The sequence below is a fragment of the Typopeltis vanoorti genome, chromosome 18, assembly GCF_054136105.1.
Source record: "Typopeltis vanoorti isolate ZY-2024b chromosome 18, IOZ_Tvanoo_1.0, whole genome shotgun sequence".
In the NCBI taxonomy this organism is placed as follows: Eukaryota; Metazoa; Arthropoda; class Arachnida; order Uropygi; family Thelyphonidae; genus Typopeltis; species Typopeltis vanoorti.
The window spans coordinates 45,897,395-45,919,350 of record NC_143566.1 but is presented as its reverse complement, the minus strand read 5'-3'; the positions used below and the strand labels follow the sequence as shown (position 1 = coordinate 45,919,350).

The following is a 21,956-nucleotide window of genomic DNA, read 5'->3' as shown; positions in this document are numbered from 1 at the left end:
AAGATAAAGTAAGAAAAGGGAAAAAAACAGCATTGTGGAAGGAATATAAATAATCAAGTGAGCAGCATAAAGCACAAGCAAAAAAGGTAACAAGTATGGTAAGGCTAAATCAGATTATGAGGAGAAAATTAGCTAAGCAGGCCAAAGTAAATTGAAAAGAGTTTTTTTGCTACATAGTGAGTACGAGAAAGAATGATTATGAAAAGATAACTTTATTCAGTGCTGATGGTAGGAAAGTGACAGAAGCAGAAGAAATGGTTCAGTTACTAAGTGATCCCTTTGCAAGGGTATATCATCCAGGTGGTGACTTTGCAGTTACTGATGTGAAAATTGAGGTAGATGAACTGGAGGAACTCAATATATTGAAAAATATGGATGTGAATACAGCAGTGGGCCTGGATGGTATGTCATCTTATGTGCTACAAGGATGTGCAAGAGAACTGGCAATGCATGCCTCTGATGAAGTTGTTTAATCTAAGTCTCAGCTCTGGTAAGGTTCCAGGGAAGTGGAAAGAGCATAAGATAGTTTCATTACATAAAGGTCACTCCAACATAGAAGTAGCACATCACAGATCAATTAATATCTCAAGAATGGTTGCTAAAGTATTGGTTGTGTGGGAGATGAATTTCACTGCCCTGTGTGAGACCAACTCCCCACTTATTGGAGGCTTGAAAACGTTCCATGTTTGGTCTCTAGAGCAGGGTTTTCAGAATATGTAAAAATAAATTTAAAAATTACAAGAAATATAGAGGATGATTCTAAATTATTGTCAGGGTTTCTGTGGCCTATAATTTTCAAACTGGAAACAACAAAATAAAACTGATTACAGAATATGAAAGTGTAACTCAAAAAGTTTTAATTGGCAATGCTGTACTCGCTGCATTGATGTCTGGGAGATAATATGATATCATACTTCAAAATGGCAACTGTTCAAGAGAAATCAATGTGCTTACTTTGGTTTCTCAAAACAAAATCCATTATCACAACACAACATCATTACAGAACTCAGCATGGAGAACATCCACCTTCACATAATGCTATCTGGCATTGGTCAGATAATTTCAAGAGACTGATAGTGTTCAGCACCAAAAAGGAGCGAGAAGACGCACTTCGCAGTAAGATGTTGATCAAATCCAGGAAGCATTTTATTGAAGCCCACAAAAATCAACTAGATGAGCTTCTTTGCAATTAGGTATACCACAAATGACTGTTTGAAGGGTTGTTTGTAACCGCCTTCAACACCATGCCTGTGCAGGCTTCACAGCCGGATGATAGCCAAAGACATTTTGTCAAAATGTTGAAGCTGATGAAAATTACCCTCGAAGATGGATATTTAGTGATTTTGCATATCAGGGAGAGTAAATCGTCATAACTGCAGAACACAGGGATCAGAAACCCTCACAGCATTCGAGTATTCTAAATAGATAGTCCAAAGGTGAATGTCTGGTGTGCTTTGTCATGTTCGGAAGTTTTGGGGCCCTTTTTCTTTGTGGAAAAAACAGTGACAGCAGTGAACTATCTAGACATGCTACAGCTGTATTTGTTACCTCAGTTAGAAGATCAGTCAAATGTGGTACTCACTGCCACATTGGGCTCTTAGTGTCTGAGAATTTCTTAACATGCATTTTCCTTGGCACTGGGTTGGGTGTGGCGGACTAATTCTGTGGCCTCTGCGCTCACCTGATATTATGCTGCTCGATTTCTCCCTGCGGGGATATGTGACAGACATTGTTTACCACAATCCAATGACCTCCCTCAATAAACTGAAGACCAGAATTGTGGCTGCAACAGAAACAGTTACACCACAAATGATGGAGAACACTTGGAGGGAAATTGATTATCATTTGGACATCAACATGCACACCTTTCGTGGCATGTGAGAAGTTGTTTAGCATTCTAAACAACCTCAATTGTTTAGCAAAAAGTTTTATTACCTAGATTCTCTAGGTAATAAAACTTTTTGAGTTACACTTTCATATTCTGTAAGCAGTTTTATTTTGTTGTTTCCAGTTTGAAAATTATAGGCCACTGAAATTCCAACAATAATTTAGAATCACTTAATATATAAAATTGATAAAAATGGCAAAAAATTCTTAGCCCACCCACAGTACAATATGTATTATAGGCCACCCACGAACGGTTATTATACAGGGTGTTCGGGATAAATTTGACAGTTTCGTAAGGAAAAAGAAAATCTTCTTTGTATCTATTAAATTTAATGAATTGACAAAAAAACATTACAGGCAGAGTTAATTACAATACTATCAACAAGATTTACTCAAAATAACCACCATTAGCATCGATCACAGCTTCAATTCTGCTTCGGAACCTCGAACAAGCTGATGCTACAGTCTCCCTGGGAAGGGCCGCAAAAACTGTTTTAATTTTATCCATTAACTGGGCTTTTGTATTACTGGAAGTGCGATTGGTGTCTTTTTCAACTGCGCCCCATACAAAATAATCCATGGGGTTAAGGTCTGTGGTGTGGCAAGGGGCCGAATCCTGCTGCCATACATACGGCCTACCATTGGCTACCCTTGTTATCCAGGGCTTGACTACAGTTAGCAACTCCACGAACAAAGCCCGAATTCCAATGCCAGGGTTCTTCAACACCTGTTCCTGCAGATTTGCGAGGAATTCTGCTGTACGAACGCAATCAGATCGTCTGCTAGGGATCTTTCTTCTTGCTACATCCTCGTAGTCACCATTGCAAGTCTCTAGTTCATGCCTGATTGTTTTTACTGTATTCAGGGAGCATTGGGCAGCAGTCGTAATATCCTTATTTTGATGGCGGGCACGAATCATCATGATACAAGTTATTCTCTTCCATGATTCAGGTGGGTTCCAGCTATCCATCCTTTCTGACATCTTGTATATGAATGAAGAAGGGTCCAAACTTTTAAATGAAGAGAAGTGTGTGTTAATACATGTAACTTACGGAAAAATATAATTAATTATAAATATGTCAAATTTATCCCGAACACCCTGTATAATAACCGTTCATGGGTGACAACCACACATAAAAACATATTGCAAGGTTTGGCAAAATAGCTCAGAGAATTATTTGAATGTTAAAGAACACATTGACAAGTAAAGATAGGGAAGTTATTATCCCTCTTTATAAAGTTATGATTTGGTCAGATGTTGACTATTATGCACAGATTTGGCCACCAGGAAGTGGTGGAGAGGATTCAGAGATAAGTGACCACACTGGTGACAGGTCTGTGGAATGCAGTTTAGCTGACAAGCAGAAGAGGAGATATGATAGAAACTTACTAAAGGGATTGTATAAGACTGACACAAAAGAAATTTTTGAATATACAGGGAATAGGGGGAAACAAGGGGATTACACTTGTAAGTTGTTTAAAAGTGTGTTTAGTAAGGGTGTGTGGACTAGGTTCTCTACTTGGAGAGTGGTGAATGAGTGGAATGAATTGTCAGAGGTGGTTGTGAGTGCCCCAACAGTGAATAAGTTTAAGGAGATGTATGATAGGCATTGTGCGAATAATGGGTTGTGTGGGTCTCCTGCAATGTCTTTTGACACCATGGAGATAACTGTCTAAATAATAATACAATTTTTTTAAGACTGCAGAAAAGATGTGAAATAGCCATCAGCAATGGTTTTAGAAGTGATAAAATTTATATAACTTACAGAATCAGATAGTCGATATGGATGAAGGACACTCATTTAAGATATATATAACAATTAACTAATTCAGTAATTTGGAACATGTTGATACTGTTATAGTCATTTTTGCATGAAAATGTTCATAAAAAATTAAAAATAAAAAAGGATGTAAGAAAATAAAGGAGGGGGTAGGAAGGCAAGCTGTGAGTGAATATACATAAGCCAACCTACAAACAGGTGGTGACATGGTGCACATATCAGTTAACCACGGCAGTGATCTCATACTAAATTATTCATTGATTGTTTGTTCTAATGCAATTGAGTTAGCCTCAAATTGTGGCTGTGAAGTTTTCCTCTGAGTGTTGCAGTTTTTCTCTCACAAACAAAATCAACCTGAAACACATGGTATTTCTACTCTAGATGGATGCATATCTCCTGGTTGAAGGTTGATGATGATGATTATAATAAATGATGATCACATCCTATTTCATATGCCCCCACTTCTATCCAATACATTCTTATATCACGAAACAGTCTCAATGTGAATTTAAACACATCTTTAAGGTTGGAATTTGGTTTAATAAAGAACAGTCCATGTCATGAACTGAAATGCAGCAAGTACTTACCAATATATATTAGCAGCTTTCTTTATTCTCAAAATTTTCCTTCAACCTTTCAGTATATGAGGTGTGGCTATTAAATAATGAGACTAGTTACAAAAATGTGGTTTATTATTACAATTGTACAACTTAATTGTTATCCCCCTTCAACATGCTCCCCTCTATCTATACACCGTTGCATACGAATTTTCCATTGTTGGAAGAAGTGCTGCAAGTTATCAGGTGTTATCTGCTTCAGTAGTGCTGCCTTCAGTCTCCTTTACCTCATCCACTGACTGAAACTGGGTGCCCTTCAATGCGGATTTCAACTTTGGAAAAAGGTAAAAGTCAAGTGGAGCTAAGTCCAGCGAGTAAGGTGGATGGTCCAACACTGGAATCTTTTTTTACAGCCAGATACTGCTTTACAGACAGTGCACCGTGTGCTGGAGCATTGTCCTCATGGAGAATCCAAGTGATGTTTTCCCACAGATCGGGTTTCTTCTTCCTCACTCGTATTACCTTGAGAGAGGTAATAGAAGCTGAGAGAATGAGTGACCCGATCTGTGGAAGAACAACACTTGGATTCTCCATCAGCACAACGCTCCAGCCCACAGAGCACTGTCTGTAAAGCAGTATCTGGCTGATAAGAAGATCCCAGTGTTGGACCATCCACCTTACTCACCGGACTTACCTCTGGTGAGTAAGGTATAATTATAATCAAATATTATTATTATTATTATGTGACACCTCCAGGGAGTCAAAAGACTCATCGAGGGAGAGTGTGCCAACAGCATCGACTATTGATCCCTTCCAACTAACCACGCTCAAACTTGCTTAACTTTTTTCGTGGGCCATTAGTAGCAGAGGTTCTACCAATTGACCAACCTTTGCTGGCTTGATATGAATTAGCATAATCTAAACCTACGTACTTTGTAGATTATATAACCATGTAAACACTAAAATGCAAATATAAATTATAAGAAAACTGCTATCTGAAAACATTCACAAAATTAGAATTATTTTTTATGTGGTTCAAAATATTTGAATAATGCGAAAATAAATGCACAAAAATTACAGTCAAAGGGAAGTGACTGTAATTTTTAAGGAATTACATTGATCTGCCTTTCTTTGAGCCATCTAGTAGTGGTCTTGGAAGTATGACAAGCTGAATCCCCATCACATAAAATCTTCCAATGCTGGTAACAAAGTGTTCAAAAATTTCTTGGTCTATTTTGGAATCGACTCTTTCATAAGCAATACACAGCCTACCTGGACCCTCTGCAGTCATACAAGTCCATACCATGACAGGTTGCAAATTTCACCAAACGTTTCACGCATTCTTTATCAAATGCTTCTTGCTTAAGATGCCAAACAAAACATATTTTCATCACTAAAAAGTACCTTTATTCAGCCCTTTTGATCCCACAATCTTTGCTTACACCATCGCACTCTAGCTGCCTTTTGTTTGGAAGTCATAAGTGGCTTTGTCTTAGGCATATGTCAATTAAAACCCAATTTGTGAAGTCATCTCAGCATCATAGATTTAGACACATTCACACGTAGTTCTTTCCATCTCCTGTGAAATTACCTTACACTTTAGAAGAGATTTTTCTCCACGAAAATATTCTTCAATCTCCTCTCATCTCTTGATGTAATTATTACCTTTCAACCGCTATTGCAGCGATTATTTTGAAAACTCTGTTATTAGAATAATGTCTCAATACTCTACTCATGCTTGCTTGAGAACATTTTAATTCCTTAGCTATTAACTGTTGAGTTTGGCCTTCTTTCATATGAAACTTTTTAACTTCTGATATGTCATTATCATTAATTTGACCCCTTTAGCAAATAATTAGCTGAAATGCATGCTCAAATGATTCCTCACACAAGTCAGTCCAGCAGATACTGAAATATATGCTATTTCTATGCTGTCCTCAAAAACCAATTGGAAAAATTTGGAATATTCTAATATTTTGAACCATGTTAAAAATTATTCTAATTTTGTGAATGTTTTCAAATAACAGTTTTTTTTAAAATTTATATTACCTTTTTGTGTTTACATGGTTATATAAATCTACAAATTATGTCAATTTAGATGATGCTGATTCATATTTGGTAATATTTATTTCTATGCAATAATTTAGAATTGCAAATCATTCAACACATTTTCGTTGTGTACTCTAATTTTTTGATTTGGAGGTATATAACAGACTCCAATACTTTTCTGTATATTGAGATATGAATATATTTCAGTAACTCAGTAAGGACCTTGCTTCTTACTGATAAAATCTCAATATAAACAGCAGATTTATTCAATTAGGAAATTATTTTTCAGCAGTGGTCGAATTACTAAGGGATTGTTGTATAATTACTCATAATCATAGTAGAGTAGAGATTAGCTTTGTAACAACAGAGGAAATCTACCTATAATGGACAATATATGCTAGAAATGTGTGTGGGGGGAGGGGGGAAGAGAAGGACATGCTTTCCTCTGTAGGTGAAACTATGTGCAATATGAAGTGAAGTCAAATGCTTGAAATTTATGTACAAAAAAAAAAGAAAAGAAAAAAGTGCACCTCTAAAATTACAAAAACAATAATAGATGCCTGGATAAATATAAACGAATACAAAGACAAGAATATAATTTGATAAATATAATGATTAAGGGCACATACTACTACTACTAATAATAATTATTACATGGCACTTTCATGGAGTGCAGTGCAAGATTCATCGCAGAAGGACACTCCATGCTAATAACACTGTATATACTCCATCCACAAAACATAACACAATCCACAATTTACATATCATGCCATCTATTGCCCACTAATTGCATTTTTGTCTGTTAAATGCTTGTTCTCTGGAAGGTAAAAACCTTCTACTGTCATATGAGATCAGTTGGCTCATCTTCAATGAAAAAAAGGCCTATATAAACTTATTCTTATTAAGGTAGGAATCAAAACTGTTCTTTTCCAATCTAAGGGGACACTGTCACATTGTTCTTGCAAATGTCCTACTGACACTAGATAATATTCTACTCAATCTATCAAATGCTTTCCCAAACTATGGTTATATTTTATTTTAAAATTTAATGCACATAATTTAAAGATTTTAATCCTACCATTTTTATATATAATTTCAAAGTGACTCTGGTCTTCAATATTTTGACCTTCTTTTAGGATACATAGTCTCTATAAAAACAGAAACAAGAGTTATTTCAAAGAGTTCATTCAGACTAATTTAAATGAAAATGCATTCTGATATAAGTAAAGGCCATCTTCTTAAAAACTTATGTTACTATTTACAATTTTAAATACAAATATTAAATCAGTGAATGAAATAGAAACAAACGAAAGAGAGAAAGCTTATCCTCCAATGCTTCAATTAGGGGGAGAAAAATAAGTGGATGAAAAAACAGCATTATTATTACACCTTCCATGGAGTCAACAGGCTCATCATGGGAGGTTCATTCAACTGACAACATATTTATCATATAGAATCTTAAAGTCCTTAACACTCCTTGCATTAACAACACATACTGGCAATGCATTCCATTCACTGACAATTCTCCATGTAAAAAATATACTCCTCACACTCTTCTTCACCACACTTTTATATAACCTGCAGGAATGACCTCTGGTTCTTCCCCTCTCACCTTCTACTCTTTTCATAATTCCCTCTGGATTAATCTGATAAAATCCTCTCATTAACTTAAAAGTCTCTATTATATCACCTCTCTTCCTCCAATCCACATTTCTTCAACCTCTTTCCAAAGCCAGCATTCCAAACTCCTGATATTGTCTTAGTCACCCGTCTCTGGATCCTCTCCAATGTCTCCACATCACATTGAAAACCAGGTGACCAGATCTGAGCACAATAGTCCAAGTGTGGTCTGACCAGTACCTTATACAGTGGCACAACCACTTTCTTATCCTTGCATGTTAGAGTACTTCTTATCACAGCAGCACTATGATGTGCAACCTTTGCAATATGGCCTCTCAACTTCAGTCTACTGTCAACCATCAATCCCAAATCTCTAATCTCATCATTAACAACTACATCTTCTGAAATTATCACCAAACCTAAAAAATTAAAGCCTCTAGTTACTTCAATCACATGCTGCTTAAGATACTTATCTCTCAGAAATTCCACAAACTTGCTCTCCTTGTTCCAGTCTATATTCGTGTAATTAAAGTCTCCCATAAGGTCATCTTTTTACATGCCCAACTAATTTGCCTAAACATTTCACAATCAACTCTGCACTCCCTAGCCTATAACAGCATCTTATCAGATATATTAACTGTTTATTTCAACTTTGCACCCCACAGATTCAAAATTTGTGCATGCATCATCAACTTTCACACTTTGCAGACACAATTCCTCTGCAATCATTAACAGCACTCCCCTTCCTCTTTTCGCATCTCTATCCTTCCAGAAAATTATATATCCATCTAATTCTATTCCCAACATCACATCCTCCTCAGACCAAGTTTCACTTATTCCAATTATTTTTGGGCATACTGTCTCCATCAATGCCACAAACTCAGTTCTCTTGTTTCGAATACTCCTTATATTCATGTATAAATATAAACGTAGCAATTGCTGTGTGTTTGAGGCTATCCTACCAGCACCAACATTCTCTATTCTAGCTACACCTTTCTCTTTGGTTTGACCACTCCCGTTGCCCTGATCCTGACTGTGATTTCCATTCTTACCTGTCTCATCCTCACCTTTATGCATTCCATCATCTATGTGCTGTTGCAACCACATCTTCAACCTCATATCCATCTTCCTCCTGTTGTATAATCGACTGATTTGTGCTATCGTGTTTCACAGGTAGACTCTAATCATTTGCTACATTAACTTCTCGACGCTGTGCCTTCTCAGAAAACAATAGCCTTTTAAATGCCCAACACCAAACCCATTCAAATGTAATCCAACAGCTTTATAACATTTGCACTTCCCTTCAAATTTACTCCACAGATTTACAAATTGAATCCCTTTTGCCTCACACAACTCAGCCATCTTACTATTCATTATCTCTGCTCTCTCCTTCTCAATTCACTGTTATCATATCTGGGCAACATGCCTACAGCTTTCCCAACAGCACTACTTTTCTTTACCTGTTGCAACAACTTCCTCAAGTTTCTATCAACATTCTTATTCTCCCCAATTATGTTGAAATATATAACCATAGTGAGAATAGAAATTCCTTTTAATATCAAATGTATGTTAAAAGTACAGATACTGTACTTATAAATATATATATATATATATATATATATATAAGTACATCTTGAATACCACTATAAGTATGACAAAATATAAACATGAAAAATGTCTGAACAATCTTATATTGGTGTGGCTGTGTTAGGGATTAATACAATACATTCACTGGCATGTTGATGAGTAGCTAAGTTTTCAAGCTTTACTTACTTGTTTCTTCTGAATGTTTACTTACTTGCTCTTTTACACTACTGCTGCTATAAGAGGCATATAATAAAGAATTTGCACTTTTTTTTAACATAATTTATTTAAAAAAATTAATTTCCATTCCCACTATGTAATTAAATGTGCAAGTATATTTCAGACATGGAAATTTTTTTTCATTTGGTTATCAATTAAATAAAAATGCCAAGAAATTATATTTTTGTTTAATCATTTATCCAAATTATTTTTATATCTTAATCTTATATTCTTAAACAAGAATATATATATAGTTACTGAAATAAATATATGTAATTACACACAAGGGTGGTCTGAAAAGTTCTCGGCCTCGACCATAGATGGCAACACTATCGGTACGATTTTTTTTTTTCCCCTTTCTAAGTTGGTACATCTGTTAGAATGACTTACAATTTCACATGGATACTTATAATATCAAGTAGTTTGTTTTACACAGCTGTCTGAAGCAAAAGTGTTGTCTGTATCCCTTGAAATGGATAAAATTGAGTATCATGCGGTTATACAATTCTTTGTAAAAGAACGTTTAATGGCAAAAGAAATTCATTCAAAGTTCAAAAACGTTTCTGGGTACTCTTCTCCTTCGTTTTCAACAATTAAGAAATCGGCTCCAGAGTTTAAACATGGCCGTACCAGCCTTGAAGATGATCCATGTGAAGGACATCCAAAAAGTGTAACACCACCAGAAATCATTGATCGAGTGCACAATATGGTGTTGGATGACTGGTGAGTCAAAGTGCATAAAATTGTTGAGACTATAGGCATTTCAAAAGAACACGTAGGATATATTTTGTATGAAGAATTGCAAATGAAAAAGCTTTGTGCAAGATGGGTGCCATGCTTGCTCACAGCAGATCAAAAATGCATCCGTATGAAAATCTCTGAACAGTGCTTGGAATGTTTTAACAAGAATAAACTGATTTTGTGCATCGACACTGGAATCCAAACAGCAGTCAAAACAGTGGACAGAAGCACTGTTTTGACTGCTTCTGTCAAAAAGTTTTGACAGAAGCAGTGTTTTGATGACTTTGGTGCTGTTCAGCACCAAAGTCGGTTCCATCAGCAGGAAAGGTCATGGCATCGGTGTTTTGGGATGCTAAAGGCATTTTGTTTATTAATTATCTTGAAAAGGGTAAAACAATAATCAGGGAATATTATTCCAATCTCTTAACCAGACTAAACTAAAAAATTCGTGAAAAAATACCCGCTTTGCAGAAGAAAAAAATCATCTTTCATCAGGACAATGCACCTGCCTACAAAAGTGTTTTGGCAATGAGAAAATTAAGGGATCTGCACTATGAATTGTTGGATCATCCTCCCTATCCCCAGATTTGGCCTTCCTCTGATTTCTCTCTCTTCCCAAAACCAAAACGCTTCCTCACTGGTCAGCATTTTTCTTCGAATCAAGAGGTGATTGCAGCTATAGAAGGGTATTTTGCAGATCTTACTGAGAACCACTATAGGGATGGGATAATGGTGCTGGAGCATCGCTGGAATAAATGTATTAGTCTTAAGGGAGATTATGTTGAAAAATAAAATAATTTAGAATTATAAATTCGTTTTTTCATTGTTAGGCCGAGAAGTTTTCAGACCACTCTTGTATAGTTACTATTATATGTAATTATATTTCAGAATGGTAACTATGTGTAATTAATTTTAGTATGGACTATTCACCGGTACCATTACTTGTCTGTAATGCATTAGTATATCAATACACAATGAGATAGTTTGCAGACTTCAAAAAAGCACAGTACTACAACTTGGATCATTAGCCTGTTTACAAGTGTAGAGTATATTCGTCATTATTCATAATTTGCCTATTTCAATCTTCTTTCTTCTGAACAGATCACTCTTGAGAAATATATACGTGTGTGTGTGTGTGTGTGTGTATATATATATATATATATTTGTGGCATGTGTATAAGCAATTGATTGCATGCTAACAGACCATGCACTGATCACTGATGGCATTTTTCACTGAGCCTCATCACTGATGGCATTTGTTCTTCACCTATTTTCCCAAACTGTTAATTGTTATTGTTTTAACTATTTAAAAGTGTTAATTTTTGCTACTATCTATGCAAAACATAGATATGTTAAATAGTCTAGAACAGCAAGTTAATTTAAAGTATTTTAAAAATGAGTAAAAAGATTTTAAAGAAATGCAGAAGGACTAGTCCAAAGAAATAAAGATGGGCTTGGGGGGAACAGTTATGTGCAATAATTGTCATATGAGAGATCTTATTAAATATGAAGCACAATAAAGGTACTGAGAAGAAATGTATGCTATACATTTGTAAGCAGTGACAAATAATTGAAGAATTAAAGCAATGGTTGGTCTGATTGGTCAAATAGTTAAGGTACACACTTTCCAACCAACATGCTGTGGGTTCAAATCCTGCTGTCAGCATGGATGTTTGTGATCGTCTTTTAGGGAGGGAAATGAATTTTATTACCCAGCGTATGTCCACCATTCCACTCGTTAGGGGTGTGAAGTGACTTGAAAAAGTTCCAAGATTTTCTACTGTAAGGTTTCCATATGTAAAAAAGAAAAAAAAAATTAGGAAAAATAATAACAACAACAAGGAAATAAAACCTTAGCTTGTCAACTATGCTAATATGCTAAAGGTTTACAACCTTTTGTGGGAAATGCAGCTACTGCAATATGCAACGCAGTAGCTGTAAACTGTGGATAGAAGTTATTGGTTGCAAGCTGGTAGAGCAATTGTTAGTATAAGGAACTGATAAAACTAATGAGGACTATCACGGAAGGGAGGGAGGGAGGCAGCAACCTGAAGAGGCAAAAATCCTACAGGTCAAAGGGGGGAAAAAATGCATTAACATTTATAACTTTATTAATAGCTGGAATTTGAAGAACGAAACTAATGTGTAATGAACAGGTAAAATGGGATCATTGTATCACTAATAAGAGAGTTGGTTCTATAAAGTCACCATATATCTGAGTGCTGTTCATTCTACTGAGCTGAGTTAGGCCACTGCTGCTGAGACATTCTTATGTAGCCTTTGGCTACTAAGGTAACAGATACAGATGCCATGCATCTATACTGCTTTGCATATGTATCCATGCCGTTAGGACACACAAAGAAAGGCCATTCTAAGTTGCATTCTAGTCACTAACTAAAGAAACGTTTTTTAAAGTCTTTATTCAACAAGTTCCCAAGTTAGTCAATCTATGGCACAGGCAAGAGGGTTTTTTTTCTCCAACAAAAATCGTGTTTTTCATCCCGTAAATTGGTAACTAGAGACATTAGGACAGATGCATTCAAGCATGTGTCAGGCCACCCTTAGGATAAATGTGTGTGTGTGTGTGTGTGTGTGTGTGTAAGACAGAATGATTTCACAAGCTTCAGATTCAAATGGGTCAGTAATGACAATATACAAGGGTAACTGTGAGTCCAAGGGTATGATGAAATGCATGTACATCAAGCATGTCAAATGCAAAGGCTAACACGGGCCAAATAGACGAGGTTTAAGTTTATGTGGGCTACAAAAAACAAAAACTGCAATTTTGTAAAAACGCAGGTTTATTTTGAAAAGTACAGTATAAAAAAAGTACAAGAACAACGATAAAATTAATGTTTTCTCCCTGACACTTGGCATCTCTTCTCTGCTACCATCTTTCCTACTTCGGGGGAGATCTTGTGCGCAGTGATTACTTTCAAAACTGATCCAAGGTGAATGTCAGTAATTCTGGATCTGACAGGAGACTTATTTCCCTTCATAATTGTAAATAACTGCTCACACCGATAAGTACTTCCAAACATGGATATAATTTCATATGCAAATTTTCAAGTATTTTTAAACCTGGAAGGTAAATATTTGTAAAATCCAGGAATGCCAACTTCACTGAATTTTGCCTTCAAATCTGAATCTCACTGGATCTGAATTACCTCCATTTGCATTTGATTAGGTACTGATTCAATATTTATTAAAAAAATCGAAGAAAACAAAGAAAACTTGTCTTCCAAAAATTTAAAATCTGCAAACCTTGTTTCAAATTCAGTTCTAAGGCTTACAATTTTTTCTGCGTATTTTTGATAAGATGCAGTTTCACTTAAACTTGATTTGTTCATGTTGCATGTCGGAAAGTGCATTAAATCTTCATTTTTCAACTGCTTTTCCCAAAGAACTAGTTTATATTTTGAATGCCTTAACTTGGTCACACATGTTCTTAATAATCTGATCTTTTCCTTGCAGTTTTAAATTTAAATCATATAAGTGTTTTGTTATTTCAACCATGAAGGATAAATCTTGCAACCACACTGTGTCAAAAAACAGGCTTGTGTCTTGATTTTTAGTTATTAAGAACTGACATATTTCTTCTTTCAAGTCCCAGAATTGTTTAAGAATCTTGGAGCAGGATAGCCAATGTACCTCGGTATAGTAGGACAAACCGGAATATTCGCTGTCTAATTCACTTAAGAAAGCAGAGAACTGTCGCTGATTTAAGCCTTGAGATTTTATGAAATTAATGATTTTTTTGATAGATGTCAACACATTTTCCATGTTTATTACTTTTGTGCATAATACTTCTTGATGTATAATGCAATGCGTATGATGAATCTTGGATCCGTCATAAATTTCACTTTGTTTTTTTTTGCAGTAATGCCACGAAACCATTGTTTTTTTCCGGTCACAGAGGAGCTCCATCTGTAGCTACAGAACTTAATTTTGACATAGGCAGATTGTATTTTTGCAAAAGTTCAAAAACAGAATTAAATACATCTTGTCCTGTACTAGTGTTATGCATTGGTACTAGTTCCAATAATTCTTCAAAAATGTTGAAATTCGTGTCGCAAGCACGAAGAAACACAGCTAATTGAGCTACGCCCCAATGTCCGTACTCTCGTCACAGGCAATGGAAAAAGCTTCGAAACTAGATGATTTTGCTTTGATCTGAACACTTAAATTGTTGGCCAAATCAGTAATTCTTTTCGCAACTTATTTCAAGACAAAGAGATTGTTTGAAAAGCCTTCATATTTTCAGGACAAATAATTTCTGCAGCTTTAATTAGACATTCCTTGATGAAATCACCTTCAGTAACAGGTTTCGAGTGTTTAGCTTTCAACTCCGACAAAACGTAGCTTGCATGCACCACCGCTTCACTTTCTGGTGATACTTTAGTAAACATGAACTGTTGTTTTTTCAGTCTCGACTTGAGCTCTTTCAACTTTTCTTGTCTCATTAATCCCTCGTAATTATCATATTTTGATATCGTTCATAGTGACGATTAATGTTGTATAACTTTGGTACACTGATAACATTATTACATTTTAAGCAGATTATTTTATTTTTTACTTCACAGCAGAAATACTCCAATTTCCACTTTTCATGGAAATTTCGATGTTCGTCAGCAATTTTTCGTATATTACTATCACTTGGTTTCAATAGACACATGGTGAATACAAAGGACTGATAAAAATTAATAATCGTTAACATAAAATAATACAATATTTTAATAAAAACTGATATTTTTTCTTGAAAATCAACTTACCAGACACTAAATAACTGCACAAATTAATAAGCGTAACGTAAATAAACTCATTTTTCTTGTTCACCGAAAGCGTAATATTTCCTGTTATGCACACTAAACAAGTCAGTTCAAACAAGACTGACGACTAGATGTGGGTGTGGCACTGGCAAGTGATAGTAGGTATATAATCAGCTGGTAGAAATAGTGGGGGAAATGGTTCACCTGCGTGTAAAGGAAATACATGCAACACGGCTATATGTAGTAATCACTGTCATTGGCAAATGTTTGGCTGAGCCGCAAAAATATTCTCTAACAACAAAGAGTTTATGTTGAACTATAACAGACTTAGAAGGGTTGGGGCAGTGCCATAGTTTGAGGAAAGAATGTCAATAGTGCATGGGAAGTGGTCAGGGATTGTTTAAGAAAAGCAGTATCAGACTGTATACCCACAGTAAGGAGGATAAGCTAAATGGGGTTTAAGTGGATGAGCAGAGATATAAAGCGATAGTTGCAAAAAATAAATAAATAACAGAATAATAATAAACATTGTGGAGAGAATAAAAGGAAAAAAGTGATCAGCATATTCATGAGGAGTACAAAGTGCAAGCAAGAAGAATGACTAGAATAGTAAGAAAGGCCAAATGAGATTGAGAGAAAATTAGCTGAGCAGGCCAAAGGAAATCAAAAGGAGTTTTTTTTTGTTATGCAGCAAGTAAGAGGAAAATTGACTATGATAAGATGACTTTAATCAATGCTGATGGAAGGAAGGTGAGAGAGGCAAAAGAAATAGTTAAGTTGTTGAGTAATCATTGTGCAAAGGTGTATCATCCAGGTGGAGTCTGCTGTTGCTGTTGTTACAGAGACACATATATTATCAACATTGAGGTAGCTGAAACATGAGGTGTTCAACATATTAAAAAATATGAAGGTGAACACTACAGTGTGACTGGATGGCAGTAAGCCTATGTATTACATGAATGAGAAAGAGAACTGGCATTGCTTCTGATGAAGTTGTTCAATCTAAGTTTCGGCTCTGGAAAAGTTCAAGGGAGTGGAAGGATGGCAAGATAATTCTATTATGTAAAGGTGGCTCCCAGGCAGAAGTAGCAACTACAAACCAATTAATATATCAGGAGTGGTTGTTAAAGTATTGGAAAAGTTGGTTAAAGTTAAAATCCAAGAAGGCCTTTGTAAAAGGTAGGTGCTGTCTTCATAATTTCTTTACAATTTTATAATAAAGTGACAGCAGAAATGGATAAAAGAAATGGTTATACCATGATACTGCTGGACTTTGTAAAGACATTTTACAGAATTCCACATGAAGTTGCAGCAAACAGGAAAGGATATGAAGCTAGTTGCATGGATAGGAAGTTGGCAGACAGACAGACATCAGAGAGTAATATATGATGCAGTGGAATCCAGGAGATGAGGGTGATCAGAGGAATACCTCAGGGTTCTGTAGTAGGGTCACTGAAATTTCTATATCAATGATATAGGAAAAAATTTAAGTGGATATGTTCAGCTGTTTGCTGATGATGCAAAACTGGTGAAGACAGTAGTTGATAAAGGTGATGATGTAGATATCCTGCAGAATGATTTAATAAATTAGCATTGTGGACAAAGGATAATGATTGTCAATTTGACGTTGCAAATTGCAAGGTTATGCACTTCAGGTTGAAAAGGTTACGTACTGTGTATCAACATTGATGGTACTGGATTGAAGAAAATTAATGAAGCTAAGGATTCGGTGGGTAGTGGTTGCCAGAGAGTTGAAGTTCAGAGGGCATATTGTAAAAGTTGGTAAAATAGCTCAAAAGATTACTTGGATGTTGAAAAACATGCTAATACATAAAGATAGGAAGGTTATTATATCACTCTTTATAAGTTTTTTTTAATTCTCTTCATAGTTCCCATCAACAAAATAATCAAAGGAAAACAATGTGAAGATTATAGAGAAATTTCTCTACTTAGTGTTCCAGGTGAGGTTTATGCAAGCATACTTGAGAAGGGGGATGCAAGACTGAAAATACCCACCATGGGAAAACTACCTTGTCATGAAATCCAAAGAAACAATAATGGTCAAACTAAATGATGACAAAATGGTAAATGCTTTAAGGATTTAGAATTGGATCACAGAACACACTTTTTTCCCCACAGTATTTTAATAATAAGGTGATACCCCTTTTTTCTGCTTGTATATGGGAAATATATGACTTCTGCATTACTTCAACCTTGGCATCTCTTCTGGGTCTGGTCCCACTGATGAGACCTCAAGAAAGGTCGAAACTGATTTGAACTTAGTATCCATGATTTGCATCATGGATACTAAGGCAACTGATGTAAAGTCATTAGCTTCTATAAAGAAGTATCACAGTCGTGAAGATACTTCACCCCAAACTTTGTTTGCTTACACTTGGATAAAGGATTAAACCAAGAATATAATTGCTTGGCATCTTTAATTTATAATTTACACTTTTCTTCTATCAACCTCCTTAAGAATGCTACTGGAGCAGTTGGATAAATACAAGTTACATAATTATTACTACACAAGAAATGAGATGAAAGTAGAGCAGGATTATTGTTATACGATGCTTGACAAAATTAACAAAACAGTTAGAAAATGTGTGTAACTCGTAGTTTGCAGTGAAGCAGGATACAATTTGTATGGTGGTATATGATAGAATATTGGTGAAATGAGAAGACAGCAATAAACATCAGACAGGTAGAAGAATTACCAATAAGATCGCATTACAAATGTCATAATATGATTGAAAATATGGTCATATAACATCAGTACAGTGTATGAACATCCTTAATGGCTAAGCAGGCTGACATGCTTGTTATAAGGGTGTCTAAAATATTCTGTGGCAACAAATCCCAGTCTTCCACCAGAGCAGACTTTAGTTCACCAATAACCAAGTGACCAAAGCAGTGGCTGTCAGAGTGCAATGTGATGCTCAAGGGTGTCCCACATGTTTACTTGGATTTAAGTCTGGTGATTGCGCTGGCGATAGCAGTCACTGGATATCTTTAGTTTCAAGATACTTCTCTACTACTTGTGCCCTCTGGGCAATGGTTGTCATAGATGAGAAGAAAATTTGGGTCAACTGTATCCCTACAAAGTTACACATAAGGTTCAAGGATTTGTGGTGGTGCTGACATTGGTCATTATATCCGCCCCCCCCCCCCTGCCCAATGAGAACACCATCCCCATCATGTCTCTTTCTCTGACATTGGATGGATGGTATTGCACTCCTCATTTTCTCTATATCAATCTATCAATCTAGAATTCTATTTGTAGGTGAAAATTGGACTCAGAGTACAGAACTATACCCCATTTGCTGGGCTCCAAGTCACATGTTAACGGCATCACTTTTGAGCAGATGTGCAGTTGCTTGTGGTTAATGGGATGCAAACCACAAGCTTCCTTGCATAGGATCCACTTCAATTGGATTTTTTTTCCCATAGTCTGGTCAGAAATATTGCCACCTGTGGCTGCAGCACCCTCAAGAAACTGTTGGTGATAGGACATCTTAGTAATCCATGTTGCTGTTTGAGCCAGACAGCAGTCTGTTCTGATTGACATAGCCCTTCACAACTTTTCTTGTAATGGTTTCCTTCTCCTGAAACTTCATAGTGTCAAGATGACATTTTGTGACATATTAAGCCAAAGTGCCAGTTTTGCTTGTGACTGTCTGGCTTCAAGTGATTCAATAGCCCGCAATCTTAAAGAATCATCTAAAATTCATTTCAATAAAATTATAGAACAATCAAGTTAGGAATAATTACTTTAATTTCCCAATGTTTTGACCTTCATATTAAGATCACCATCTGCACATATATATACATATATATATATATATACATATATATGTAAAAACAAGCTATATTATATTTCAAACAGTATGCCAAAGTGACAATGATTTGATATCAATCATTATTCTACTGGCTTGACCTTGGTGGGGAGGGGGGGGACATCGAAAAGATAATGTCCATACTGAAGGTATACTAGAGATGTGTAGTTTCCCATTCATTTTGCTTTGTCATTAATAATGGAATATAAGAATATGATGAAGATGCTAGTGTTTAAAAATATATGTTTAAATGATTTTCAATTGTACTTGTGACATAGTAATGATTATTAAACACACATATTAACAAGAATAAAGAATAATAATATTTATTACTGTAAATATTTTGGCCAGAAATTAATGAGCTATCATCAGTGCATCAGCATAATCACAAGGTGAAGTTACAAGAGCTGAGCCACATGCCAGATTTGGAGGAAAATTGTTGATAGGAGATTAGTAATAATGTAATCATGTACAACTCTCACAGAAGCCTGTACATCCCTTGAAGGTATATATCAGGAAAATGACGACGACGATCTTTAATGAACTGCCTTATTATGAATTCTGTGATATGTATAAAGATTATTTTTTCCTCATCTACTAAAAGAAAATGTACAATGTGAAAAGCTATGCTAAGCATTCTGCAAAATGATTTCAAATTAGAACGATGAAAAAAAAACAACAACAATAAACAGGGATTCAATTTGAGAGTCGATCTTATAGATTTGGATGTATATACTTAGTTTACAACATAACTGTTTCGTGAAAATAACCTTGAGCAAATTTCGTTAAGAACCAAAAAAGCAGTCAGATGAACATAATTACGCTGAGCCACGTGCCAGAATCGAGCATGTCGCTCAGTTCTGTAAATAGGATTAATGTTTTAGCTTTACCTTGTAATTAGGCTGATGCACAGATGATAGCCATTAAATTCTGGCTGAAATATTTGCAATAATAAAAATTATTATTCTTTTTTCTTGTGACTGTGTGTGTCTAATAATTGAATCATAGATGTTTAAATTTTAAGTTTATCTACAGTTAGAGCAAATTTCATGCTATATAAAGAATGTTGAACTTCTTACTTTCAGTATTACTTTCAGTAATACTGACTCTGAGATGCAGCTGTGAATGCAAGTTAATCCAATTAAGTGTTCTCGTGAGTTCAAGGATTATCACACCTCAATTAATGAGGCAGTGATAATAGTGGATGCTTCAATATACTTTATAAAAATGTTATATCCTGAAGAAATCAACTGAGTTTTCATGAGCAGAACTAAATCTAATAATTAATTACATTTTTTTTACAATAATCAACAATAAAAAGATGAAAACAATATATTAAGAAGGAGGAATGTAAAACAAATGCATTTTTAATGGCAAACTTATAGAACAAGGAAAGCATTTCAGCTATTAAGGCAGAATTTTGAGTGAGGATAGAAATGAAACATGGGAACAGATAATAAGTAAACTGGTATGGTGAGAAGCCAGTTGAATCCATTTCAATTTCAATTTATTGATTTGAAAGCGGGCTTAAAGTAAAATATTAAGCAAAGATTAGAGATTAACATGTTCATTTCAGGGTGATCGGGACTCTCCTGCAACCACCTAAACCATCTGGCAAGGCAAGAGAAAACACTGTGTTCCTTGGTAATTTTGTGCTTGTGTATTGGCTGACACGCCAGATATCATGACACTCCTTAAATTCTAACCAAATCTGCATGTGTGTGTGTGGGGGGGGGGGAGAAACTAAGGAGACTGCTATATCTGGTTGGTATATTTGAATAAAAGGTGTAAATATGTGAACTATCATTAATGAGCCATGTGAAAATGAAAAATATAAGGGAGAGAAAGAACAGGTGTGAGCAGAAATACTTTTGTTACTGGCAAAGGAATTATCAATAATTAATGTCTGTTATTATATGCACATTCCATATGTTGATGGGCAAAGCGCATAACTTGTGATTATTTATATAACATCGCTACTAAGAGAACCTGCTCAATTGCAGAATACTCAAGAAGAAGAAGAAGAAGAAGAAAAAAATGTGCAGAGAGTGAATAATTTCTCTGCAAAATATAAATAACTAATTAGTAACAAACATCTGCTGTATGCATTTGGTAGCGCATTAAATAGACATAGGGAGGGGACTAATCCAATAAACTAATAATGTCAATCAGGTGATACATTAAAATAGATCACTGATGTTGCAGGAATACATGTGGATTGATAGAGTAGCAAATCATCTTCACAATCTGTTATCTTGTTGTGTGTGTACTTATTTCTAAGTTTTATATAAATTCTGCTTTGTTTTCTGAGAATTTTCTTTTATTCATTGATGATCAGTATACATTCTTTACATAGTAATATATGCATAAATAATTTCCAACCACCACCAGAGTTATTAACCCTTTAGAATCCGAGTACATTACATAACTTTTTTTCCTTTTTTGTCAGGGGCTCTTCTCTCTTATCAATAACAGATATCGAATACGCGAGCATTGTGATGGAGAAAAACGGATGCACTCCACTTCTTATAATACAGGTATTTACTTATTGTACATTTTTATTTTTTTCTCACTTTTATTTTTTCATTTTTACTCACTACATCTGTTCTGTCTAAATAGTGGAATAAAAATGTTCCTATAGCAGGAAAAACAAACATTCTATCCTCAATAGACACTATGCCGCAGAAGGAAAAAAAGCAAGTAGTTTTAGCATATCACTAAATACAGAACAGAGACATTTATAGTCTATGTACTATATTTAGCAACAATTAGTAAAGAGACTTATAAGAATTTATGGTATGACCCAAATTTAATAACACAAAATAATGAAGAAATCAGTACTGATATGGAATCAATAAAATTGGAAGAACTAAAAGAATAAAGGTATCAAAAAATAGAAAATCAACCAGATTA

General features: G+C 35.2%; 1 protein-coding gene across 5 annotated transcripts in view; it reads right to left on the bottom strand.

The window, feature by feature from the left end:
* The window catches only part of Sac1 (phosphatidylinositol-3-phosphatase SAC1), a 359,287-nt gene that overhangs the window by 89,055 nt on the left and 248,276 nt on the right, over positions 1–21,956 (bottom strand). For all 5 annotated transcript variants that reach the window (XR_016549855.1, XM_090408681.1, XM_090408682.1 and 2 more), the window contains exon 14: positions 7,353–7,422. Coding sequence is in view for 4 of the 5 variants with exons in the window: in XM_090408681.1 (XP_090264807.1) it covers positions 7,353–7,422 (70 nt within the window). In the remaining variant the exon portion in view is untranslated. The remainder of the gene's footprint in view (positions 1–7,352; positions 7,423–21,956) is intronic.